This window comes from Herpailurus yagouaroundi, unplaced genomic scaffold, assembly GCF_014898765.1.
Source record: "Herpailurus yagouaroundi ecotype Mexico unplaced genomic scaffold, PumYag 77, whole genome shotgun sequence".
Classification (NCBI taxonomy): Eukaryota; Metazoa; Chordata; class Mammalia; order Carnivora; family Felidae; genus Herpailurus; species Herpailurus yagouaroundi.
In genome coordinates, this window is record NW_024412388.1 from 3,942,250 (window position 1) to 3,967,790 (window position 25,541).

The 25,541-nt window shown below is 58.8% G+C and overlaps 1 protein-coding gene across 10 annotated transcripts in view; it reads left to right on the top strand.

The window, feature by feature from the left end:
* The window catches only part of KCNAB2 (potassium voltage-gated channel subfamily A regulatory beta subunit 2), an 82,249-nt gene extending 57,903 nt beyond the window's left edge, over window positions 1-24,346 (top strand). For 6 of the 10 annotated variants that reach the window (XM_040459635.1, XM_040459645.1, XM_040459636.1 and 3 more), the window contains 14 exons: window positions 1,224-1,267; window positions 2,073-2,110; window positions 8,790-8,869; window positions 11,613-11,657; window positions 13,643-13,687; window positions 14,407-14,450; window positions 15,448-15,534; window positions 16,271-16,315; window positions 19,286-19,371; window positions 21,147-21,267; window positions 21,424-21,518; window positions 22,464-22,584; window positions 22,918-23,006; window positions 24,112-24,346. In XM_040459635.1, coding sequence (XP_040315569.1) covers window positions 1,224-1,267; window positions 2,073-2,110; window positions 8,790-8,869; window positions 11,613-11,657; window positions 13,643-13,687; window positions 14,407-14,450; window positions 15,448-15,534; window positions 16,271-16,315; window positions 19,286-19,371; window positions 21,147-21,267; window positions 21,424-21,518; window positions 22,464-22,584; window positions 22,918-23,006; window positions 24,112-24,201 — 1,030 coding nt within the window. In that variant the 3' untranslated portion in view covers window positions 24,202-24,346. The remainder of the gene's footprint in view (window positions 1-1,223; window positions 1,268-2,072; window positions 2,111-8,789; window positions 8,870-11,612; window positions 11,658-13,642; window positions 13,688-14,406; window positions 14,451-15,447; window positions 15,535-16,270; window positions 16,316-19,285; window positions 19,372-21,146; window positions 21,268-21,423; window positions 21,519-22,463; window positions 22,585-22,917; window positions 23,007-24,111) is intronic. The other 4 variants (XM_040459652.1, XM_040459660.1, XM_040459631.1 and 1 more) reach the window with 1 other exon arrangement.
* Window positions 24,347-25,541: the final 1,195 nt, after the last annotated feature.

Here is a 25,541-nt window from a genome sequence, read left to right on the forward strand (position 1 = left end):
CCCAAAGACGCATAGCCAGGGTTTGAGCTCTGGCTTCAGGGCCTCTGCTCCATCTGCCCCCCTCCCCGAAAGAGAAACCAGCTGCTGTTCTGTTCTGTACTTTATTTAGGGAAAATCCCAGCCCTCCCTGCAGGAACTGTGGGCTGGCAGCCGGGCTGGTTTTTTAATGGGAAATTTGAACAGAAGCCTGCGCATTCCAGAACTACTTTAAATTTGGAGACACGTGAAACTGTTTTCAAACCGCTTACAAGTTTATCATACCCCCTCCCCACCTCCCACAACCACCTGTGGATCTTGGAAGCAGGAAACCGAAGCTTCAGAGGGCCCGAGGGGGCCACGTTTGGGTGGAGAAACTGAGGACACAGCATCCACTAAAGTTGGAAGTGGGGTACCCCCAGGGAAAAGCTGGGGCCCTCGGGGACGGAGGCTGGGGTTCACCCTCTGGGTCTGTCACAACTCTCTGACTGCCCGGTGCCTGGCTGGGTGTTGCACCCGGGGGCCGGTCCCAGGACTGAGATGCTGGCAGTGGGGTCCCCCTGAGGGTAGTGGACTCCAACCCTGCCCCGGCCAACTTCCCCATCTGGGCAGCTCGCATCCTGTGTCCCCCGTAAATGCGGACAGGGTCATGCCATCGTGGTGGGGAGCATGCTCTTGGAGCTGACCGCCTGGGTGGACTCCTGGCTTCGCCGCTCCTGGGCGGGTCCGGCATGCTCTCAGGTCAAGTGGGAATATTGGGAAAAGGAAGGTGCCTGACCCACAGAGCTGTGGAGGATCCTCGATGAGTCGCTGCCCCCGCAGGCCCCCAGCCGGCCTGTGCCGGGACAGATGGGCATCCAGTCCTCAGCAGAACACTGCCACGCCTACATCAGCCTTGTTTCGCCCGTGAAACAAGACACTGTCCACTCTGCCAGCCTCTCTCTGGGGCGCTCTCCAGGCCCCACCATGGGCACCAGCAAGGCCCAGGCCATGGCCGAACTGTGGTGTGTGTGTGGCAGGGGTGGGGGCAGGGGGGCGGGAAGTGGACAGTTGGCTCTTGACCCCCAGGGGGCAGGTGAGCTACAGTAGGACTCTCTCCAAAGGACCCGTGGCCTTCAGAGCCTCAAAAGATGCATTGACTAGGGTGGGGGGCTCAAGGAATGGGGCACGGGGAAGGGGGGGGGGCCTGCGCCTGGCTGCCAGGTCCTGTGCCACTCCTGAGAACTCACACCAAGTTTGTTTTCCAGGAACCTGGGCAAGTCGGGCCTGCGGGTCTCCTGCCTGGGGCTCGGTGAGTGTGGGGCCCCCTTGGTCCAGTGCCCCCCAAGGGAGCAGGGGCTTTGGGGGGGACTCAAGGGGCCACTCCTGGGGGTAAGGGTAGGGAGCCAGGATGGGGGGGGCGCTGGTGAGGCTGTTGCCATGGCAACCAGGAGGTGGGGGTGTCCTAGGGGAGAGAGGGGGGAGACAAGGCAAGCTATCAGAGCCCTGTGCCCACACAGCCCCCTGCCTCGTGCCAGAATATTAGAGAAGCACGCTGGCCCCAGGTGTGTCTGGAGACCATCTTCGTTCCTCACGTGGCAATGTCCTCATAAAGGGCAGGTGGATTTTTTTGCCCGGATGTGAGTTCTGCTCCCAGAATACACTGTCCCTCCACCTCCATGGAACACACAGTATGCTCCCGCCACACCCCTCCACACACATACACGTGTATGCCGTCCAGCAAGAGTGCGGGTGTGGCTGTCAGACGTAGCCTGTTTTCAGGGAGATACCCCTCACCCTGCTCCGTGTGGCCGGTCACCAGAATGGGAGCCACGTCAGCGTGAGCCCCAACGAGCAGCTCAAAGATCTGCACCCGGCTGCCTGCTCCAGGCACGTCCTGTCCCCCAGGTTGGTGGCCCCAAGAGAGGAAGACTTGCCCTGAAGGCCAGGTGTCCACATGTGCCGAGGACATGCTCACCGCAGAGCAGAGGGGCACGGTGGCCTGTGGCTGCCCGCCCCCTCCCCCCAGGCCCTGCAGCCTGAGGACTGAGCACTGTGGGGGAGGTCCAAGCTCCCTGGGGAGGCTCTCTGACTTGAGTCTGTGTGTCTCCTTCCAGGAACATGGGTGACCTTCGGAGGCCAGATCACCGATGAGGTAAGACGGGGCTCCCTCGGCCCCCAGGTCCCAGCAAGGGCTGCCCACGCCGGGCACATGGTAAAATCCACCACATGAACCACTGGGCCTGTGCTCACAGTGGCCACCGCAGCCTCCCTCTTTCTGTTCTTCAAGGGTGCCTTGACCCTTTGGGTAGCGGGAACGGTGAGGTGAGCCACGGCAATATCGAACGGTCTTGTGCCTGTGCTTAGCGGCTGGGTGCCTTGGGGCGTCCATGAGTCCCCTAAAGGCACAGAAACTCCGGCTTCTCACCTGCACACCTATTCCACCGCTAGCCAGGAAAATGCAGGCAGCGCATGCTTTCCAAATTACAAAGCCCGATGGATTTCTAAGCTGCTCCGACAGAGAACACCCACGCGGATCTGGAACTTCAGTAAGTATCCGTGGAGGTCATTCCGAATGCGGATTCGGCAAATTTGACCGCAAGCCGAGGACTCTGAGTGGCTCCCCATTTCACCGAGCTCCTAACTGCGTTTCCCGGAGCTGCCGTGACGGTACTTGCTGGGGCTTCTGGCTTCCCACCGCCACGCGGCGTCTGCCGTGGAGAGGCGGGTGCACCCCGGGCTGCTGTGCACGTCGGGCCAGTGAGTGAATATCCTGGAGATGAGAACAGTGGCATTTGCTTAGAGAGTCCTGGACATCTGCACAAGAAGCTGTCCTCATGCCTGCCCTACTTACTCTCAGAAAGGTCACGTTTAAAAATTAATCAGTGAGTTCATCTGAGACCGTGTTAGCTGTGATTGCTCGGTTCGTTTTCAGAGGAAAAGCTTTGCTTCCGTCAAAATCGAAATGTATTTAACTTGTGCTTTTGTTCCGTTTTGGTTTTGTGGCAGTCGCTGGTCCTCGAAGTCTGGCTCTGGACTATCTCAGGGTAAAGTGAGGGGTTTTTAAGGTGCATGGGATTGCTTCGCCTTCAGCTACCAGATTGGTTCAGAGCACTTAGAATATAAAGTCGGAGCCCCGGAGCCCATGTGGTTCACCCTAAGGAAGTAGTGGGTGACTCACCTGTTTCCCTTTTGACGTGGAGGGGAAGGACTTCTTTTCCCCCACGTGTGACGTCTTTGTGAGAAAGATACAGAGAAGTGGCGAAATCATAACCATCCAGTTAGGTGACATCTTCACCAACAGATACATTGCACCCTGAGTATTGATTAACGATCCAATGGCGGCCTCGCTGGTTCCGGCCTCCGCCGCGTCTCCGTCCTGTATATAGTGACACGTGTGAAGATACCAGAAGTCGTTTCCAGATGACACAAAGCTGGGAGGACAGCGGACACAATAGATGACAGATCTGGGGTTCTAAAAGGTCCTGGCAGGCGAAAGTGATTGAGCGAGGGAGCAAACAGAATTTTCGTATTAAATCCTACATTTAGTGTCCAACAAGATCAATACGTCAAGGATGAGGGGCCCACCTCGCCGCGGTTCAGATGAATGGCCGGGTTTTATTCTCTAGCTGGCTGGCTTCCTGCCCAGACCAGGGTGGCCACGGGCCACTGCGCATCCCAGACGGGTGCCCCACCTGGAGCACGGTGTGTCCAGAGGAAGGTGCTTGCCCTGCCAAAGAATCCAGAAACAGGGTCCTGTTTTTAGAGCTCCCTTTTGTACACGAGACGCCGTGATGCCGGGGAGATACAGAAACAAGGAGCCGGTGGATTTTCTGTGGCAAGGTGGTGTTCCCCGGCAGGACTCCGCAAACGGCAGTGAGCAGCATGGCCCTCGGGCCAACTCTGGCCCCCAGCCCAGTTTTGGTCCTTTTTTTTTTTTTTTTTCTTTTAATTAAGTTTATGAAACATAAGATTTGCTATTTGCACCGTTTTTATTGTGGTTAAGTGTGCATAATATAAAATTTACCACGTTAACCGTTTATAAGCATACAGTTCGGGGGCATTAAGTACATCCCCTTTGCCGTGCAACCATCACCACTGTCTATTTCCAGAATTTTGCATCGCCCTAAACAAAACTCTGGAACCATGAGGGAATAATCCCCCAGCCCCTGGGGAGCCTCTATTCTACTATCTCTATGAATTCCACAACCAGGTGTTTATAAATAAAGTTTTATTGACTGGCGGCCACGCCCACTCATTTACATATTGTAATGGCCACTTTCCCAAAGCCCCACCGCCCACAGTCTTTACTCTCTGGTCCTTCCCAGAAAAGGTCTGCCGTTCCCTGCCTTCTGGGTTCACAGCAGCTCGCTGCAAATGTCTGTGGGGCTGTGGCCCCGGGGAGCCTGGCAGAGTGTTAGTAAAGCTCTGATCATGTGGCCTGGTGTGGGGGCCGCCCTGGTCAGAGTCAAGTTTCCAAACTCTAGTCTGGTGCCCTTCCTGTGACCTGACACAGCTGCTCAGTCGAAAAACTCCTCTTCAGAGCATGCGTTCAAAGCGGCCCGGGCATTAAAAATCTAATAAGGATAGTAGCTAAAATCTTCACATTTATTTATTTTTTTAACTTGTTTAATGTTTATTGTTGAGAGAGAAAGAGAGTGTGAGCAGGGGAGGGGCAGAGAGAGAGGGAGACACAGAATCCGAAGCAGGCTCCCAGGCTCTGAGCTGTCCGCACAGAGCCCGACGCGGGGCTCGAACCCTCGAACCGTGAGATCATGACCGGAGCCGAAGTTGGACGCTCAACCGACTGAGCCGCCCAGGCACCCCTAAACTTGACATTTATCATGGCACTCCATCCTCCATCGACCCAGGGAGGTAGTGTTAGCCCTATTTCGAGGACACAGAGCTCCAGAGACACGTCAGGTGCCCGAGGTCTACCTGGAGAATCCTGGAGGGGGGCCAAGGTCTGGGATGGGATGGGTTCCTGGTCCCCTGAGTAGGAGCAGAAGGGAGGAGGCCCACGTGTCTCCTAAAGTTCCTCCTGCCATTAGTTTCTGATGTTGGAAATAGCCACTCACAAAATAGAGGCCCCATCACATAAAGTAGGACAACGCCCACAGAGCGGAAGTCTTCAGAAGTCACGTTTTGAAGAATGACGGGAACAGGCCCAGAGAGGGCGCGTGGATAACAGCACCTGCAGCGGTCTGTGTGTTAGAGCCGTAGTTTTGCAGGGAAAAAGCATATATTCACATAGAAAAACCTGAAGAGGAATTATACCAAAATCCTAGCATTGACAAAAATAAAAAGCCCAGCCCTGAAAATTCCTGTGCCCTCATTCTCTTTGTCATCGTCCTGGTGTGGTTAGGATCGTGTTTATGTCCTTCTGCTAAGCGACAGGTGAAATGGGACGGGTGTCCTCTGAGTCAGAGCCTGCTAATCTTCCATGCATGGAGGCCAGGGCCTGGTTTGTGCGAATTTGCCCGGCTTTTGTCCTCCGTGGGGGTGGGATCTAGGCGTGTTCACAGCACTCATGCTCTAGCTCAGTGAACAGGAGGAGGTCTCCCTGGCACAGGAAGGGAGGAGCAAGGCGTAGACAGGGACAGTGAGGAGGTGGTGGGGGAGGGCGGTCAGGAGGCCACCGGGGCCAGCTGAGGACGGTCTCCACCCAGCTCGTGCCTGGTGGCCACCCGCAGAGTGCCAGGTCCCTGTCATCGGCTGCTATCTTTCTGGGGAGGGGGACAGACCGTAAGCACATCTTATCTCTGAGGGCAAGATGTGTCCTGTGGCTGCATTGACGAATTACCACCAACGGCATGGTTTTAGAACTACAGAAGTTTCTTTTCTCACAGCCCTCTGTTTGTGACCACATCACTCCAGCCTCGGCCTCTGTGGTTACGTTCACGCTCGTCTGTGTCAGATCCTTCCTCTGCCTCCCTCCTACAAGGACACCTGTAGCATTCAGGGCCCACGTGACAATCTGAGAGCATCGCCTATCTCAAGACCCTTAATGTAGTCACATCTACAGAGACCCTTTTTCTACCCAAAGGACCATTCACAGGCTCCAGGAGCCGTTATTTAGTCAACCACAGAGAACAAGAAAGCAGAGAAAGGAGTTCTGGGATGTGGGCTCCCAATTTACGCAGGACGATCAGGAAAGCTGGAGTGAGCGTGAGCCATGTGGTGATTCAGAGAGAGAGCATTCCAGGCCAAGGGAACAGGACTGTCCCCAGCCTCCAAGAGGCCACAGGAGGAGCCTCAGGTCAAGAGATGGGATCAGAGGTGAGGGAGCAGATCTGGTGAGGACTTTGGCTTTGACCATCCGTGGCAGAGAAGCCACTGGAGACTTTTGGACAGAGGAAATTTGACCTGACTTAACTCAAAAGGCTCACTCTCGCTGCTCCACTGAGGACAGCCAGTCCCTCCCGCCAGATGGTGGGGGCTGCTTCTCAAGTTGTAATGTATGCACGAACCTCCCGGAAATCCAGTTAAAATGCAGGTTCTGCTGTGACAGGTCTGGGCCAGAGCCTGGGATTCTGCATTTGTGGTGCTGATGCTGCTGGTCTGTGGACTGCACTTTGCTCAGGTAGAGTGTTGGAGGCAAGGACAGAAGTGGAGAGAGTCAGGGGCCACCACAGAAACCCAGCCGAGGGCATTCTGGCTTGGACCAGGTGGCTGCAGTGGAGGTGGGCAGGGGGGTCCAATTTTAGATCAGCTTCAAGGGGGAGCTGGAAGGACCGGCCAAAGTTCCGATGCTGGAGTAAGAGAAAGCTGGGCAAGGAGGAGGCCCAGGTGTTGGACCTGCGCACAGGAAGGACAAGACACAGCAAGCTACCCTCCTTCTACCCACCCGCCTCCACCTACTCTCCCCCTTCCTGCCTGACAAACTCCTAACCATCCTTCAAAACCCAGCCGTGTAAATCCTGACCCACACTACAACATGGAGGAACCTTAAAGGCACCAAGCTAATGAGATAAGCCAGCCAGTCACAGAAAGACAAACACTGTGAGACTCCACTCATATGGGGTAACTAGGGGAGTCAAAATTATAGAAACGGGGAATAGATGGGTGGGCACCAAGGGGCTGGTGGGGAGGGAGGCATGGAAAGTTAGTGTGTCAGAGAACAGAGTTTCTGTTTGGGGAGATGAGAAAGTTCTGGAAGTGGGCGGGGGTGATGGCCGTACAACATGCACGTACTTAATGTCACAGAACTGTATACTAAAAAGGTTAAAGTGGTAAATTTTATGTTATGCATATTTGGCCACAGGTTTTAAATCGTTTTCACTAATTTGGGTTGATTTCCAAGATGTAGCGTGAGAAGAGCAGAGAGCACAATATCCACAGTGGGCAGTGTCTGAAGTATCAAAATAAAAGCCCTGGCCCTGAGTCACCTCGGCTCAGAACCCTCCCCAGGAGGCAGCGTCACCCCCAAACCGTCTGTATAACCCTGCCGGGGCCCAGCGCTGGGTGCTCTCCCGGACAGAGCTCGGGCAGCTTGGTGGGACGCACCCCGGAAAAGTCTGGATGAAGACAAGATGAACTGGTGAGGGAGCCTGCTGTGCCTGGAGCGCTGAAGAGCAAGAAAGGGACCCCCAAGGTGGAGAGAGATGCATGGGGGTTTGGGGGAGTCTCCGGGAGGGCGCCCGGACGCCTCCCGACAGCGTGATCACACTTAAGTGCCAGTGAAGCCGTCAGCCCTGCAGGTGGATCCAAAAAATCCTCCGCGGACAGCCTGACCACCCCCTGGGCTTTCTGACTCAAACGACAGATGCTGACTGATGGGAGTTAGCTTTGGCCTGCTCAGTATCAGAAATATTTGGGGTTCCTTGCCCACGTTTGAAAAATCAGGAAATTTTTACCACCCCCAAATTCCCTGGATCTCTGGCTTCTCTTGAAAAAAATCAAGGAGTGTGGTCACGCTGAGCTGCCTTCCCAGGGGCGGAGACGGAGTGTGGGTTCCCCACCGGCCACCGGCCTCACCCTCCATACCTGTCCGGCCCGTGGGGCTTCTGAGTCCGGTATGGAGAAAATCTCTGCGAACCCGAATGTGGCTGGCTGTTCGTCCTACGGGTTTTGAGGGTTGTGGAATGTTACCGAGCCCACCCTGGGCAGCTGGGGACGCAGGCTCGGCACCCGAGCTGAGCTTTGAGGAGTGAGGGGCGGGGGAGTTCGCCTCCACGACTCTCAAAGGGACACCTGCGCTGTCCAGAGGACCGGCAGAGTTCTCCGCTGCAGCGTGGGGGGGCTGCTGATGGCAGGGGGGCCTCCCCCGGCTGCTCGAGCCTCACCCCCACTCCCAGTGGGTCACTGCTGCTGAAGCGCGAGCTCATACTTAGACCAGCCTGGACAGCAAACTCTGGCCTCCCGTGAGGCCAGCGTGCCTGCCGGCTCAGGGTGGCATTTCCTCCACCTGCAAACAGTAGTAACAGCATCCTCGTGCGGTTGCTGGGAAGGAATCAGGCATGCGGCCACAGGACACCTTTAAAAACCTATTCATTTGGCGCCGCCCCCCCCCCCCGCCGGATCTACCGCCCTCCTATCGGGGGGCTGTGTTCAACCCGGTATAGGTGCTAAGCTTTGTGATGACCCAACAGATAAGAGTCCCGCTTGCCTGAAACTCGCAACCCATAAGCTGTTCCTTCTTGTGGGTCCGCTGCTGAGAGCTGCCTCCACGCCTGTCCCGCGGCAGGAGAGGCCGAGCGGAGCCCCGGGTGCAGGGCGTGGACGCCCAGGGGACCCCCCCCCCCAGCCACGAGGCGATGCCCTGGAACCCCAGGCACGCCCCCCAGCCTGGCAGGACAGGGCTGTGCACTAGCAGCCTGGTTTTCTCATTTCAGATAGCAGAGCAGCTGATGACCTTGGCCTACGACAATGGCATCAACCTCTTCGATACTGCAGAAGTCTACGCGGCGGGCAAGTACGTGTCTTTTCTCGTGGGGAAAGTGTGGTGCAGGCCGTGGCTTCCCTGGGAAGAGCCAGAGCTGCTGGTACTCCGGTCCTTGTTCCCAAACGTCCACAAATGGGCCTCCCACTCTGCCTGCTTTTCTAAAGTCTAAGTGGCTTCAGAAGGTGTTGTTTTCATGGGGCCAGAATTGCAGAACACTGGGACACAGGTCACTTACTAAACTCCCCATGTATCCAAACACAGAGAGGACCACAGTCCCTCTGGTGCCTGAGATGCTGTGCTGGGCCAGAGCCTGATTAAGCTGTCCTCCGTCCCCCGCGCTCCTGCGGCCAGCGCCACATGCCTGACATTCCCACGTCTTAATGGTACAGCTGCAGGGAACGGCAGGGCCTCTCGAGCTGGGGGGAGCAGAGTCTGGCCAGCCGAGCACTGTAGGAAGCACTTCCCATCTTGGCAGTGAACTTCCCTACTCAATTATGTAAAAGCCCTCTTCAGCCAAGGCTGCTGGCTTCAGTTTTAAAGACTAGCTGTAATCAAATCATCCACTCTCCTGCATCGGGTTTCCAAAAGTCAGCTTTTGTTGGTGAAGTCATCTGTTGGCTCTCTGTTCGTCCTCCCTCTGGCCCCTCCTGCCTGGGGCGAGGCAAGTTCCCATCAGCTGGGTCGGCTGCAGCCTGGCTGGCTGTGCACCGTGGCTGCTGCAGGGCCAGCACCTGCCTTGAGGGCTCTGGGTTGTTACCTGCGGCTTGAGTTGGGGCCCAGAGCTCTGAGAATCAGGGACCCAGCAGGGCGTTTTCTCAAGTCTCAACCCAGGGTCTGAGGATCTGACAGCCCCAGGAACCTGCACTGGGACCCCCAGATCTCCTCAGTCCCTGTCAGCCCCCCTCCCCCCCCCCCCCCCCCCCCCCCCCCGGTGCTACAGCCCCCTCCTAACCCCTCCCTGCTGGCAGCTTCTTCCCATCAAAGTGAAATGCTTTCCAGACAGATGAACCAAGCAAAGGGTCAGAGGTAGAAAAGCCCGATGCGGATGCCAGGCCCGCAGGCGTTCCCTGGCCCTGCTCCTGTCTTGGTTTTGCTGCCCATGAGAGCACGCGGGAGACAGCTCCAGGCAGCCTTCTCGGGCTCCAGATGGCCTGGCCCCCGTGTACAAGCCTTGCACGCCCCACCCCACAGCCGCCACACTCCCTGTGTCCCCGTCTTCACTCCCCCCGAAGAACTGGACACCCAGGGCTGGCGTAGCAGAGCAAACGCACTGGGTATCTGGCAGCCTCAGGGCCTCTCGGAGCCCCTTGCCGGCAGCCGGGGACTCAGAGCAGCTTCCGGTGGGTTATTGTTACCCCTGGAGCCCACTGCCCTCACCCTGTCCTCTCCTCCGCGCGCCTCTGCGGCTCCTTCTCAGTCCAGCCCTCAGTCCCATCAGTGGCATGGTGGCAGCAGTGACCCACACGGGGAGCAAGGGACAGGCCACAAGAAGCTGTTCTGGGGGGGAGTGGGGGGGCCGCCGGGCTCCTCCGGTGGCTTCTGGGCCCGGCACTGTCCCTCTTGCTAACCAGAATGCCAAGCACGTATTTTGCTGAGCCCCCCGCTTCTTATGCTGATGCTAATTTGGGCGCTTACCAGAGAGCTGCAGGATTTCTGTACCCGCTCCACCACCGCCCCCCCCCCCCCCACCCCAGCCCCAGGCAGATGTCAGGCTTCCCAAATGCAGGGCCACAACAATTCACAGCCACAAGCAACAGGCTTTGATTAGCCGATGCTCTACAGCTCCTGCAACCCCAGGACCACTCCTCATTTTCTCCCCTTCCTGCTTTCCTCATCTTTTGTCCCACAAACGAGGGGCCAAGGAATAAAAGGAAGAGGCCCAGGGCTGAGTGAATTTCTGTACATCTTGACCATGAATGACGAGCATTCAGAATGTATGCTGAACAGCTTGCAAATTAGAGCCCATTATTTCTGAGCGGATGACTCAGGCGCTTTTATAATTGGAATGTAGCACTGGGTATGGATCATTCTCCGTCTGTTGTTTTTACTCAGAAACATTTCGCTACAAGCGGAAAGTTCTTAAAAGTTAAGCCAGCGCTACAGTGCCAGGCAAGGCTGGAACAGCCCCGCCCGTGACCCCCGCCAGCCCAGGTTTGGTGCAGGGCCAGAGTGACGCCAAAAAGAACAGAGAGCAGTCCTCGTGGCGTTTGTCTCTTTAGTGTTCAAAAGCAAGAAACAAGAGAGATGCACGCACCCACACACGTGAGCACACACACACGCGTGCACCCTGCTGGAAATTCAGCCCCTGGCCCTGAGTACATGTTGATCGTCTCTGAAAAGAGAGGATGCGCTTGATGAATAATTTACCTTTTTAAAAAATATATATACACTTCTCTGGAAACTTCACCCACGGAACGTCGCCAAACATCTTCCCCGGTGAATTTCCAGCAGGCTAGGGAAATGGGAAACGGCAGGCCTCGCCAACAGGACATCAGCTGGCTCCTTCCCTGTCAGAGCCGGAGCCGTCTGCTCATACAGGCTCCTGCAGGGGCACCGCTCACGGCCACCTTCATGGGGGGTGACAGCCGCTCGCAGGCTCTCTCCTCGTTCTGGAATGAAGTGTCCAAGGCAAGGCGAGCATGAACAGCCTGGCTCTCTGGCCCCAGTGGCATTTCCGCAGAGGGGACCAAGTGGCCCATTGTCATGGTAGGGGCGAGGTTTAACGCTTTTGTCGCGCTGTGATGAAATCCCCGTATCTCGGTCTTTCTTGCAGGGCTGAAGTGGTATTAGGAAACATCATCAAGAAGAAGGGATGGAGGTAATCACCCTGTTCTCTCTGTGGTCAGTGTCCAGGGCGCACACGGGGAAAAGCGTGGAAAAGGCAGGTGGGAGGGAGGAGGGCACCGTGAGGGACAGATGCGTGCTGGGTCCTGGGCGAGCTCCGACTAGGGCCCCGAAGCTGCTCTTTCCTATTGCCCAGTGGAGTGCTCAGTGAGGCCTCACTGGCCCTTGGGCAGCCAGCCAGTCCTTCGAAAGCCTGGAACTTCTCAGAACTGTTCTCACTGGGCGGGGGAGAATATTCCAGCCCCGGGCTGCCTCCAGGGGTAGAGAGCATTCACACTGTGGTGGGGGCTGCTGCGGTGAGGCGGGAAGCTTCGGCTGAGTCGCCAAGTGAGGTGCCAAACTCCATTCCCCAAGACCAGAGGCATCTCTGCTTGAAGGGGGAGTTGAGCGGGGTGGGGGGGTGGGGGGGTCCTTGTGCCCCTGACTCTGCCCCTCTGCCTCTGATCTCTACCTCTGGTCCAGCAGGGATTCAGGGGCCAGGGAGCTAGGTTGCACTCTGATTTGTGTCAGGCCAAAAAGATCTGGACATGAGGACTTCCCAGATGGCCCGGGTAAGGCAGAGGGTATAGCCACTGAGAAGAGGGACATCCTTCTCCGGACTTGGACTCCACCCTTTGCCACTGGCCCTACCTGTAAAGGGACCACGTCTGGCCTCGCTGGCAGGGCTGTCCTGAGGCTCGAGGGCCTGAGTCTGTCAAACGGCTGGCCAGCTAAGGGCTGCACATCACACTTGTCTGGGGAGTGGTGGCCCTTGTGGCTGGGGTCCCCCCACAAGGCGTTCAGAAGCCTGAGGGTTCCACCCTCCCCAGGACAGACGGGGCTGGGCCCTTGCCTGCACTTGGGGGCCCCTTGAGGCCTGCATGTGTTTATTTTCAGAAAGAGCAGACGCTGTTGTAAAGCTGCCCCCCCACCCCATCCCACCCCCCACCCCACCCCCCCACCCAGCGAGTGCAAAACCCCCTGGGGACAGATGACAGACACCCTTCCTCTTGTCCCAACCAAGCTGTTTGTTTCTTCTCGGCTCTAATTCATCACAGAATTCCTCCTCACGCCGTAATAAAGGAAATCGCATGTAATAAAGGAAATCGCATGTATTAGTGGGTCCCCTGAATAGGTCTTAGGTGAATACTCGGGAAATGCATATCCGGTCACCCCCCTGCCTGGAGACGGAGCTCAAGGGGGCCACAGCTTCTGACTTTGAGGAGCTATTTCCTGAGCAGCCCCCCTGCTTCCAAGGGAGGAAAGCACAACCACAGGGGACACGGGCACCCCCTCCCCTGGGAAGGGTCTTGATGAGATGTGGCCTGGAGGGGCCATCCTTACCGCTGCTCATCCCTCCAGGACCAAACAGGTGTCAGCTCCTGCCTCTTGTGGATTCACAGCGGGAGGCCCGAATCTATTCCTTTCCCTCGGGGCTTTCCATCACCCCACACACCAGCTCCCTCACACCCCGGGTCCTGCGCCACCCGCCTGTCTCTCCCTCCGGATGCCCCAGGCTCTCCCCAAGGCCGTCCCGCAAACCGCTTTCTGAAAGCCTGTCTCCGGCCTGTAGGGGAAGAGCCAGGCTGCTTGGCCCCCTCGCCTTCACCTTCGGCATCCCCACTGGAGCCCCTCCTTCTGCTGCAGCCCCTGCATTGACCTCCTGGGAGCGTGCTCCCTGCACCCCCCAGTGTGTGTCCTGCTCTGGGCTCCGGTCTGGTGCGTGAGACTCCATCCCCCCCCCGGCCCCCACTGCCCAACTTCAAGATGAGTTCGTTGCGTCTGTGGCTTGTCTCCTGGCTCGACGGGGAGCCCCAGGACCCCGGGCTCGCACACGGCAAACATGAAATGATCTAGAAGCACCCATTTCACACCCCGTGCTCCCAGATGAGAAGGGTGTTTAGGACCCTCTTTGTAAACTGAACACCCCCCTCCCCACCCCAGCTACGTCCAGTAACACCCCTCTTCTTCTGTTCGCAGACGGTCCAGCCTGGTCATCACCACCAAGATCTTCTGGGGAGGAAAGTAGGTGCAGTGCACGCATGCTCCCGGCCGGGGTCAGGGGTCAGCAGCCACCGCCCAGAATCGGGAGGCTCTCCCGGGGCGGGGGGTGTTTGTGCAGCCGTCTGCCCCGGCCGGTGCCCAGCCCCACTGAGGGACATCAAGTCCCGGAAAAGCAGCTTCGGCTGAGTTGCCTTTTACTCAAACCTTGTTTCATTTGTATTTTTTACCTTCATGGGCTTGGTTTTTGTTTGGTTTTTTGTTTTGTTTTGTTTTTTTTCTTTTTCTGATTACAGGGGTAACATCCCCAAAACTCTGGGAAACCCAGAAAATTCGTGAACTGTCTCAACCACGTGCCACCTTCCCTGGCCACAGACCACGCCTGCCCGTTTCCAGCGGTCTGGCCCCTCATTGTCTCTAGGGCCGGACCAAATCGGCTTCCTAGGAATTATAAATACGATTCATTCTTCACTTAAAAAAAAAAAAATCTAAGCAAAACAGAAGGGCCTATTGGAACCCAGAGACCCCTCCCCCTGCATCCACCCCCACTCCCCCAGGCCGGCCGGGCAGAGCCCCTCCTCCTGGCTGCACGAACGCACCCCTGGAGCCTGTGGTTTGTCTCCCAAGTGGAATCAGATGCGCGTGGCACTCACTGACCTACTTTTCTTGGCCTAACGTTGCACCATGAACATTTCCCCCAAAACCGCTTGCAACATCACTCACGCTGTTGTGCTGTTTTTCAGAGCGGAGACCGAGAGGGGCCTTTCCAGGAAGCACATAATAGAAGGTGAGGGAGGCGCGCTGGCCCCACACGGCCCCTGAACCCACGGAGCCTCCTGCAGATGCCCAAGTGAAGGACACAGAGTGCCCCCGCCCACCAGCCACACGCGCAGGCCTAGGCCTGGAGATGCCCCGCGCTCTGGTCCCACCCTCTCCTTCCACCCAGCCTCCGCGTCACCAGAGCAGGGCACCACCGCCTTCAGATGGGCATTGTGGTCCTGGGGAAGACAAGACAGGCCCGGGCCGGGCCCCATGCTGACTGGTGGTCCTGAGCAAAGGACATCACTTCCCCAAGCCTCTGTGGCAACATCTGTAAAATGGGTGTGGGAAGAGTGGCCACCTCTGGGATTTGAGGGAGGACTGGGAAGAACCCAGGAAAGGTGTGTGTCAGACACAGCCAGGCGCTCTGTGCACAAGTGAGAGAAAGAGAGAGAGAGAGAGGCGGGGGGGGGGGGGGGGGGAGAGAGGGGTCGGGTAGGCTGTCCCGCTTATCCTATACTTGTGTCGTCTTTGTGCCTTTTTCCACCTGGGCTCCCAGATGATACACCCGTCCCTTTAAGAATCACACGATTAGGGGGGCTTTGCTGCGGCCCCCGCAGCCCCAGCACTTCTCTGTGCGGCTCTGCTCTGAGCCCTTGCTCAGCGCTCACTGGTGATCTGTGCCTTTGGTGCGTGGACAGGGATGCAGCTCCCACTCCGTGCCGGAGAACCTGGCTCTCCCCGTCACCACGTGGGCCCCCAGGGCGTGCAGGAGGGCACCCCTTCGTGCACAGAGCATTGGCCTGTGGACCCGACCACACGACCCCCCCGCTTTGGGGCGTGCACCCACTTAGGTCCTGGCTCTTCTTCACCTCCGGTGGCACCTGCCCACACGTGTCCCCACGCCGTGTGACGGCTCCGGGTGCCTGGGACCTCTTGCTCCCTGTGCCGCACGCAGGTGCGCGGGTGAGGGCCCAGCAGTGTCAGTGAAGATGGTGACCACCCCTCCTGACTCCTCCCACCAGGTCTGAAAGCCTCGCTGGAGCGGCTGCAGTTGGAGTACGTGGATGTGGTGTTTGCCAACCGCCCGGACCCCAACACGCCCATGGAAGGTGGGTTCTCCGCGGGGCACCCAGGCCTCCCGGCTGCTGGGGGCGGGCGGGGCGGGGGGGCCTGGCACCTCCAGGCGGAGTCCCCGAGTCCCCGTCCTGGCCTTGGGTCCATATGCACCTGATCCGTGCGGGCTCTAAGCCCCCTCCCGGGTTCAGAACCGAGTGGAACGTTCTCTCCTCTCAGCTCTTGCTATTTCGTAGCTAAATGAAGTCACGATATGATGGCTGTTTGCAACTGCTGTGTTCTTTTCAGTCATACTCCTGTTCTGCCCGGAGGTTTTAGGGGCCTCCAGCTCTGAGAGATAAATTGTTACTTAGAGGAGAAAAAAAAAAAAAAAAACAGCGCGGTGCTTTGAAAAGCAGTTTTGGTTTCTTTGCCGCGTATTTATTCTTTCCTCTCCCGCCATCTCCGCCCTCCCATCACCCCCCCCCCCATTCCTGCTTCAGGCTCCTCATTTGTGCTTTGCTGCTTCAGGGATTTGGAAAATGAAGTTGCGTTCAAGTTATTTTTTCTTCATTTGTTTCTATATATACCGAGCACGCGTGCGTGTATATATTTGCGTGTGGGGTCTGTGTGGTCTGTTTGGTTTTTGTCTTTTCGTTTTTTTGTCTTTAAACAAAACGAGTATTCTGGGAAGATTTGTGCGTCCCCTCCCCACGCTCTCTGTCATACCGCGCCTGTCCGTGTTCCCACAGCTATAAACTCTGGTCTCTTTAAATCTTTCTTTATCACCAGGGGACCCATTTAGTTCCTCCAAGTCAAGGACATTCATCATAGAAGGTACACAGTACCCTTAGCCCGACTATTGACTCCTGTGTCCGAGCTGCATTTTATGAGACAGTGTTTTTATTTACACTACTCTCTTTCCCCCCAAGACAAACTTCTCCATAAAATGCATAAAGGAAAAATAACACCCTATGAGAACATCTTGCAAGTGAAGGAAAAGCAAAGCAGTGTGGAGCCCCCGCCCTCACCCCCGCCTGGCCCGCGCGGCCTTTTCGTGTCTCCGGGGCGGGCCGCCGCCCCCCCCCCGCCCCATGCATGACCCCCCCGCCCTGCCCCCCCAACCCCTCCCCCCGCCTTGCACTGCCGTGATCCTCGAGGCCGGCTGTCTGTCCACCAGGGCTCCTCTTGATTTGAGGATGCTGGGATGGGCGCCTGAAACCTTGACCCTGGATGGTCTGGGAGAGGGTTGGGGAGACCAGGGGCCCACAGGAGTCAACACCGGGGGGATCCCTAGAACGAGCGGCCTCCAGCGCGTCTTAACGTTGTAGGTCACGTCTGCTAAGCTCCTGCGTCAAGCGGAAGCAAAACACACCGGTGGCCAGCTGCCCCGTCACGGCACGCGGGCTCCTCCACGAGCATCGTGGCTGCGCGTGGTGCTCACGTCCCCTGGGCGGGCTGGGCCACCTGCCGCTCTCGCCCCCTGCCCCGCAGCCCCACCCCTCCATCAAAACGCGGTCACCGGCCTCCTTGCACGATACCTACGCGAGCGGGCCAAACCCTGAGACCTGGCGTGGGCTCTGCCTGCCCCCGAGCTAAGGGCCGCCCCAGGGCAGGCCGTGGTCTCCCTGGGAGCCGGGCTGTGTTCCACAGTGGGAGGGCGCCTGCCTGCCAACTGGTGCTGCCACCTGACCCCTCCCATGTATTATTTGTGACGAGGCAGGAGGTACTGTGGGTTCTGGCAGCAGCTGGAAGGATCGGGCCCTCCTGCTGCTGCCGGCCGGCATTAAATATCGAGGTGCAGGACAGTTGTCCCCAGTGGTCCCTGCGTCTGGGGCCGCTGACATTGGCTTGGGCAGAAGCGCAGAGTGCCGGACTCCCGTGCGTGGGCCGTCCACCCAGCCAGCCGTGCCCGGGACCCCTTCTCTCTCAAGCTGGTCGCGGGCTCCGGCGGGCTCCTGCCCCGGTGGCCCGCCCCGCCCCCCAGGCACCCGGCGGACCCCCCTCTCTGCATGGAAGAAGGGGTGCTGCAGTGTATCGTGCCATTTCCCGGGTGGGGAGACAGCTGTGCTGAGGGATGAGAGGGAGCCAGGCTGGGGAACGAGGGTGTCCGCTTCCCTCTCCGGCATGTGGGCCGAGGCCGTGGCTGAAAAGAATCGGCCGTTACGCTGCATGGTCACAGGGGACCCTAGGAGCGTTTCTGAGGAAGCCGACAAGGACAGCGGCCAGAAGCCTGAGCTTGGCCTTGGGTGTGGGCAGATATCTTCCCGGGTCCCCTGGGCTTTCCGACAAGAGCTGTCCCCCTTGGCATCGAGTGGTGTGGGCAGTCAAACCGGGCGGCCTGTCGGTGGTCCCTGGGGGTTGGGGCGGGGCTTCGGGCCTCCCTGCCAGCCTCCTCCCGAGGATGGGCAGAGAGGAGCCCAGTCCCCGACCTTGGAAGGAAGGAGAGGGCAGGGGTCGGCCTGAAGGCCTGGAAGCCGAGGTGTGATTTTTCGGGGGCCCTGGGCATACCTGCCCCAAGACCAACACCCCAGAAGCCCCAGCTACCTTAGCTTTCTACCGAAAGAGGGGAGAAGCCCCAGCTACCTTAGCTTTCTACCGAAAGAGGGGACCTCGGCCGAAGGGGCGCTCAGGGACCCGGGATGGGGGCGGGATGACATCCAAAACAGAGGTGCCGTTCTCTGCGGGAGAAGGTGCCCGAGGGTCTGTGCCATTCAAGGGGGAGCTAGGGTGAACAAAGCCTGCATTCTCCTTCCTTCCTCCGGCTCTCCCACCCCCCTGCCATCTTCAGGGGCCCCCCAGCCCCCCGCCATGTCGGCAGCAGATGAGCAAGCCACCTGGGGAGAGACAGGACTTCCAGGGGTCAAGGTTGCCGCTTCGTTTTGACAGACACTTGTTCTTGAGCCCCCTTCCTGCCCTGCCTGTGGGAGTGAGACTTGCAAGCACTGTATGGGACCAGCGAGGAGTCTGACGACGCAGCCCTTCTCCCCGCAAAGCTGAGAGACATTTGAGGTCTTTAAATTCGAGGCCAAGTATGTTGTTAACACCACAGCATCCCCGTGGGCTGAAACAGCCTGGTGCGGGAGCAGTAGCGAGACTGTAAGTGGCAGATTTTCGTCTCTCAAAAACTTTTTTTTGAGTACTAGGAAGAGTGTATCGTGTAGCTGGGGCGAGGGTCCCTTGCCTGCTCCTGGGCTGGTTTGAGAATCCGGGACGGATACAAACGGGGCTTTCCATGTCCACTTCTGGCTCTTGGGGACACATCTGGAACCATCCAGGGCCCCACCCTGCCCGCTGTCCGGACGGATGCCATTATTACCTCTCTATTCAGTCCTCCAGATCCCAGGGAGAACCTGGGACACCCCGAAGCGGGGGGGACTCGAAACAGGCAACTTCCTGTTGCCCTCTGCCAATGTGATTCGTCCCCAGACTAGAGACGCGCCCCCCCCCACCATTCCACCGTCTAGAATGACATCCTCTGATCTCACCTTTCCCTCCTCTCTCCAATCCGCCATAGAAGTGCCACCGTCCATCTAGAACCCATTTTTCAAAGATTCCGTAAGACTCGTAACTACCGGGGGAAATTGTTTTCAAGGCCAGCTGCTTGGGCTGTGGTTCCCTTTTTCCTGCGGTCCCTGGAAACCCCAGCCACACCCGACTCTGGAGCCAGGAAGTACATTGCTTGCAAGACATCTTTGCAGCCCCCCACCTCCTGCTCCACCTGTCTTTGCAGAATGTCCCCAGGCTGGGCCCCATGCCCCCAGTCACCCCACCCCCGACCCGCAGTGTCCCCTTCTCTCCCGACAGAGACCGTGCGCGCCATGACCCACGTCATTAACCAGGGGATGGCCATGTACTGGGGCACGTCACGCTGGAGCTCCATGGAGATCATGGTACGGCGACCTCTCGGCATATGTGCGTCCATGGGGTTCCCTGCCCCATTCTAGGGATGAACACCCAGGACTCTGGCTCGTTCAGTGCCATTGGTCCCGATGGCACAGACAACTGGGTACTACAGGGAGGGACAGTATGGTAACCCGTGGCAGCCACATCTGTAGGCAGTGCTCTTAACTTGGATCCCAGCACTGTGTGGCCCTGGACAGATGGCTTCACCTCTCTGAGCCTTGGTTTTCGCACCTGTAGAACAAGACCGCTAGCATGACCCCCCAGGAGGCTGTTCTGAGGACCGAGAGAACAGTTGCGAAGCTCTTAGCAGAGAACCTAGAGCTCAGCCAGCGCTCAGCAGCAGTAACAGTACCAGCCACTTGCACCCGGCTCTCATGATGCCCCAGCTGCCGTTAGACTTGAGGGCCTCATGCGGACTGACTCCCATTGAAGCCTCCCAATGCCCTAGGAGGAAGCGTTACTGTCATCCTGTTTCTCAGGTGTGGATACTGAGGCACAGAGAAGTTAAGTAACACACCCAAGGTCAGCCAGCTCACTCTGAGGTGGGTCCCCAGGCTGCGTAGCGCCCGGCCAGGGCTGCCTCAGAATGTGCGCTGCTGTTGGGAGCCCGGCTTCCATCCTGATCCATCACGTTTCCCACACTTTCAGGAAAGCGTCCCCTTCCTTGTCATTTCCCTCCAGCAGCCATCAGGGACAGAGGACTGCAGATGTCTCTTGGTATCAGGGTATCCCAGAAGGGTCAGCGGGGTGGCGCTGTGCTCCTCAGAGGTTGGAGAGCAGAGGCCTGGGGATCGGGTCTTCCCAGGACTGGCTCTGAAGCTGACCTGCCACCCCTGCCTCCAGGGCCCTCCCGGCCTCAGCCCTTCCCGTGCCCCTCCTCCCAGAATTCCCCACATCCTGGTATCCTTGGGGGGGGGGGGGGTTCTCCTCTAGTGAGCCCCAGATTTCTACTTCATCACAAAAATTAAGCAGAATCTTCAAGTTCAACACAACTCTAGGAGCCTGTGGTTTTAATCAGCCTTTGGCACTCACAGCATTAATGAGTACTTGCTATTTCTCTGAAGCTGCCTGGAGCCAGAACAGGGCTCTCTGAGGTGTCAGTATCCTATTCCCATTTTACAGATGCAAAAACTGAGTCTGACACCGAAGAGGAAAGGACCTCTCGTGCTGGCAGGCGGGGCTTCCCCAGGAATCTTGTCAGGAGACATCAGCCCTGGCTCACACCCGTCCAGTAGGAGCAGAGGGAGAGTCTGCAGAGTCCAGGCCTTGAGCTCCAAGTCCCAGAAATGGGCTGATGCTACGTTTCCTCCTGACGTAGCGTTTTCCTGCCACTGCCACCATCATCCCAGGGCCAGGGCCCTGGAATAATGATCATGATAAAAACAGCTAGCACCGTGGCAGGCAGGCACTGCCCTCCTGAAGGCTGTGAACGCCGTTGGCTCACTTGACCCTCACAACATACAGGGAAACTGAGGCACAGAGGGGTGAGCTCCTTGCCCAAGGCCACCTGGCCAATAAGTGCCAGAATCCTCCCCATGCCTTCAACGCTGGGGTCCCATCCCGTTTTCCCAGCAGAGACGGTAGGGGGACAGGCTACCGGTTTCCCAGGAAAGCGGTGAATTTCCCCGGGGAGGAGTGTGGGGGGAGAGCAGGTGAGCCGGCTGTTTCCTGGGGATGTCTTTGTGTCTCCTCCATGCTGCCCGAGCAGCCCCCAGACCCACTGACGGACAGGGACCATCCACGGTCCTATTTGCGTTCATAGGAGGCCTATTCCGTGGCCCGACAGTTCAACCTGATCCCGCCCATCTGCGAGCAGGCGGAGTACCACATGTTCCAGCGCGAGAAGGTGGAGGTCCAGCTGCCTGAGCTCTTCCACAAGATAGGTGGGCTCCCCTGCCTGGTCCCGTCCGTTTCTCCCCTGCCCCGCCCCTTCCTCTCGCCCCGCCCCTCCTCGCTCCCTAGCTCCGCCCCTCCCCCTCCGCCTCGCTCCCCAGCCCCGCCCACCCCGGGCCTGACCTCGCCTGGCTTTCCTCTCCCAGGAGTGGGCGCCATGACCTGGTCCCCTCTGGCCTGCGGCATCGTTTCCGGAAAGTACGACAGTGGCATCCCGCCCTACTCAAGAGCCTCCTTAAAGGTGAAAAGAGCTGCCAGGCTGGGAGGAGGGGACGGGCAGGTGACAGGCATTTTGGATTGACAGGCATTTGGATTGATGGGTCTGGGCGGGGCTTCCCTGGGCCCTTGTGGGGGCGGTTCCAGGACAAGCGAACTTGGAGCCCCTGCTGGAGGGATCCCACCTCCGGAAAGGCCATCCTCTTCTTGGGATGCGCCCCCCGGTGAAAAGTCCCCTTCACTCCCTCGCCACCCCCAGCTGGGTTCAGCATTGACAACGTGGGCTGGGCGGACCACCTGTGCTATTTGGGATGGCCCCTCCCACGACGGGTACCCCCCTACACACTCTCTAGGCCAACTCTGAGACCTCTGGGCTGGGGGCTGCAGAGCTGCTTCATTTGTCCCTCAGAGGCCACCCCCTGGGACAAGTTCCCCACACACAGACAAGCCTCTGGAGTGGGGACTCAGGAGGGTCTCCCAAATGCAGGGTTTGGGGAATGAGAAGCAGGCAGAGAAAGGCCTACTCAGGTCAGGGCAGATCCAGCACTGGAGCCCCCCTGCCTGTGGTTCAAAGACGGGAAGGCCTGTCCCACCCACTCCTGCCCAATCCACACCGAGATCAGGGATTCCCTGGAAGGCATTGCAATCCCAGGGGTGGGGGCAGCTAAGACCACAGCTCCCCCAGAGCCTGGGGAAGGGGTCCTCTGGGCCAACGGCCAAAGCGTTCCTCTTCCCCCAACCCCGCTTCGCCCCGGGCTTGCCAGGCCCCCCGGTCCTGGCTCAGGGGCCCCGCCTCAGCGACCCTGAAGCTTGTGGCTTCAGATCCAGCAGGCCCCATCCTTCCACCTGCCCGGGTCTGTGAGGCGGGGGTGGGGGTGCTACCTCGGCACAAATCGCCAGCTCTCGGCACGCAGAGGTCCAGGTGACCTGCCCTCACCAGCGGGCTGTGCTTTCTCCCCACCACAACCAGGGCTACCAGTGGCTGAAAGACAAGATCCTGAGCGAGGAGGGCCGGCGCCAGCAGGCCAAGCTGAAGGAGCTGCAGGCCATAGCTGAGCGCCTGGGCTGCACCCTCCCCCAGCTGGCCATAGGTAACCGTGCTAGGGGGGAGGGGGGAGGGTTGACCGTGGTCCCGGGGCCACCCCTCCGTCAGGCAGCCATGGGGCCCTTACATTCATGGGGAGAGAATGGGGGGTGGTCCCTGAGCACTTGGGCCCCCTCCCCCCCCCCCTCCACAAGCAGTTGGTGCCTGGGCTTCCGCAGGACCCAGCATGCAGAGCTGTAGGCTTACGGGGACCCTCCTGGGCACCCTCGGCCCCATGACCGAGAGGCTGGATCTGTGTGGCCCAGTTAGGGACAGGGCAGAGCCAGAAAGGGCCCCTGCACTGGGTGTGTCCCCCTCACCTCTGGTCTTCCTGCCCCAGCCTGGTGCCTAAGGAACGAGGGAGTCAGCTCCGTGCTCCTGGGTGCTTCCAGCGCAGACCAGCTAATGGAGAACATTGGAGCGATACAGGTGGGTCGGGGAGGGGGCTGCTGGGTGTGTCCCCCACCCCCACCCCCCGGCCCTTGGGCTGAACGCAAGGTACCGCTCAGTCATTTGTCCAGCACATGTTCGCCGGGCACCTGCGATGTGCCAGGCACCGTGCTGGGCATCTGGGCTACGTCACTGAGCCACTAAAAGCCCTGCTCTTGAATTCAGAGCACACAGTGGACAGTGAAATGAGGAAATTAGAACATGAGGGTGACAAGCACTGTGGGGAAAAAATTGAGCAAGGTCCGGGGCATCAGTGGGCACAGAACAGGGTGGGGGTGCCGTGGGCCCAGGTTTGAAGGGGGCCGTGGGGGTAGACTTGTTGAGAAAGTGCCGCGTGAGCAAAGGCTTGAAAGGTGAGGAGTGCGATGTGCAAATTACCTGGAGGAAAAGCATTCTGGGAGCAAAGGAGGCACAGGTGGGCATGGGCTGGAGCAGAGGGGGTGGGGCAGCGCCTGGGGCACTAAGGACTTGGGAGGTTGTTGGGTGAGACGGGAGTCCCCAAGAGCACAGGAGGGGCAAGACCCCTCTCTCCCTGGCTGCTGAGTGGGGGAAGGGCTTTCGGGAGCAGGAGGGGGTGAAACAGAAAGACCCACAGGGAAGGGAAGTGACCGCAGGCCCCCTGGGAGAGGGCTGTTGATGGTCCCGAGCTCAGCTGCTTGGCTCCTAGATGTTCAGGATGGGTTGAGGGTGAGGGAGAGTCCAGTCAGAGTTAGCCCGTGGGGTTTTGTTACCTGGAAGGGTGGCCTTGCTGTTGGTTGAAATAGGGAAGGCTGGGAAAAGTAGGTTAGGGGCGCGGAGATCCGGTGTCTGGCCCTGGAATCTGTATTTTATGCCTGCCAGACATAGTTCTAGCACGTTCTGGCATTTGAGGTGCAGAGCGTGTACCAGGGCAGGCTTCCTCTCTGCCCCAGACCTTCTGGAACCCAAAAGCAGCATAGCCCCCATCGGCTTCAGCGGGACGCTGATGTGATGAGGCAGGACAAGCCTGGGCCAGCAGTGGCCGGAAGACTGTCACCCAGCCTCCTCCACAGGCCCGTCCTGTCTCCTTGGCGGGATTCTGATTAGCCCTTGTCCTTGCCCGCAGGTCCTTCCAAAACTGTCGTCTTCCATTATCCACGAGATTGATAGCATTTTGGGCAATAAACCCTACAGCAAAAAGGACTACCGATCCTAAGAAGCCCCCGGCCGCTTGCCCGGACAGTTTCTGTTTCCCTCCCAAGTCTCTCTGTTCGCTCGCTTAAGCTGTTTCGAAGCCAAGTCAGGGGTGTGGTTTGCATCAAAAAGAAAACATCACGCGGCACGAGATGTTGTGGGGAAAAGATCTCAAAAGCCGCTGCTAAGACACCATTCGCCGCTTCGCGGGACGGATTTCTGACCCGTGCTGGGGAGACCACGCTGACTGGGAAGGGTGTTGGCGCGGTCCCGTCCAAGCTCGCCTGCAGCCCTGCTCACCCTCCTGGAAGAGACCACCACGTTCTCTCCCAGCCTCGGCCTTTCCCAGAGACGCCCCGAGTCCAGGCCAGGCCGAGACCCGGTCGGGTGCTGGGGGCGGCAGGGCTGGCCTCTCCTCTGCTGAGCACCCCCACCTGGTGTTGGGGGTGGGAAAGAGGAAACCAGGTCTGGCTCCTCCCGTGGCCCCTCTGCCAGGACACTGGACATCGGGCAGGGCCTCCCAGGTGGGGCCCTCAACCTCCCTCCTTGCCAAGGGCTCCCGATACTTTACCATGGGCCCGACCTCAGATTCATTCTGCACCCGCTTCTCCACCACCCCCTGCCCCAGCGGGTCTCCCAGGGGCCTTCCAAGCTGTCCCCTGACCCCCACCCCCACCCTTGCTGGCAGGGGCAGAGATCCGGGGGGGTTCCTTATCAGTTTGGGGTCCACAGGAAGTTGGGGGGGAGGGTTTCTAACCACGCTCGTCGCCCTGGCAGCTTCCTCCCTGCACACGGTTGACGATCCCCGTGCCCAGAGCAGCCCTGAGCATTCGGGAGGGGCCTGAGGAGCAGGCTCCAGCCCAGGTCCCTCCAGGGCCCCACCTACCCTCCTCTCCAGGTGCCCTGCCCACTGCCCCTCTGTCCTTGCCCCAGAATGCCCTGAGGTCATGCGTACTTAGCTAGACTGTGGTCGCTGGCTGGCCACATGCCAGGCGGCCCACCTCTGCTCTGCCTGGGTAGTGGCCTCAGGGTCTGCAGAGAGAACACACTTAGGCCCCTGGGGTTTTCCGTGCTGCATGCGCGGGGGAGCTGGGGCGGCTGAACATGCCGCAGAAGCCCCCACGATCTAGGAAAAGGCCCCAGGAGCCTCCCCCTGGAGCAGTGCCTTCTTCAAGGCCTCAGATCGGGTCAGGGTGAGGCACCCCACATTAGGGTGCTAAGTCTAGGTGCCCAGAGCAGGTTACCCGGGCAAACGGGCAGCAGTACCAACCCCAGAACCACCGCATGCACCCTGTGAGGAGGTCAGGATGGCTGGAGCCAGTCATTCCTGGCGATGCATCCACCCCCCGCCCCCCAGCCTGG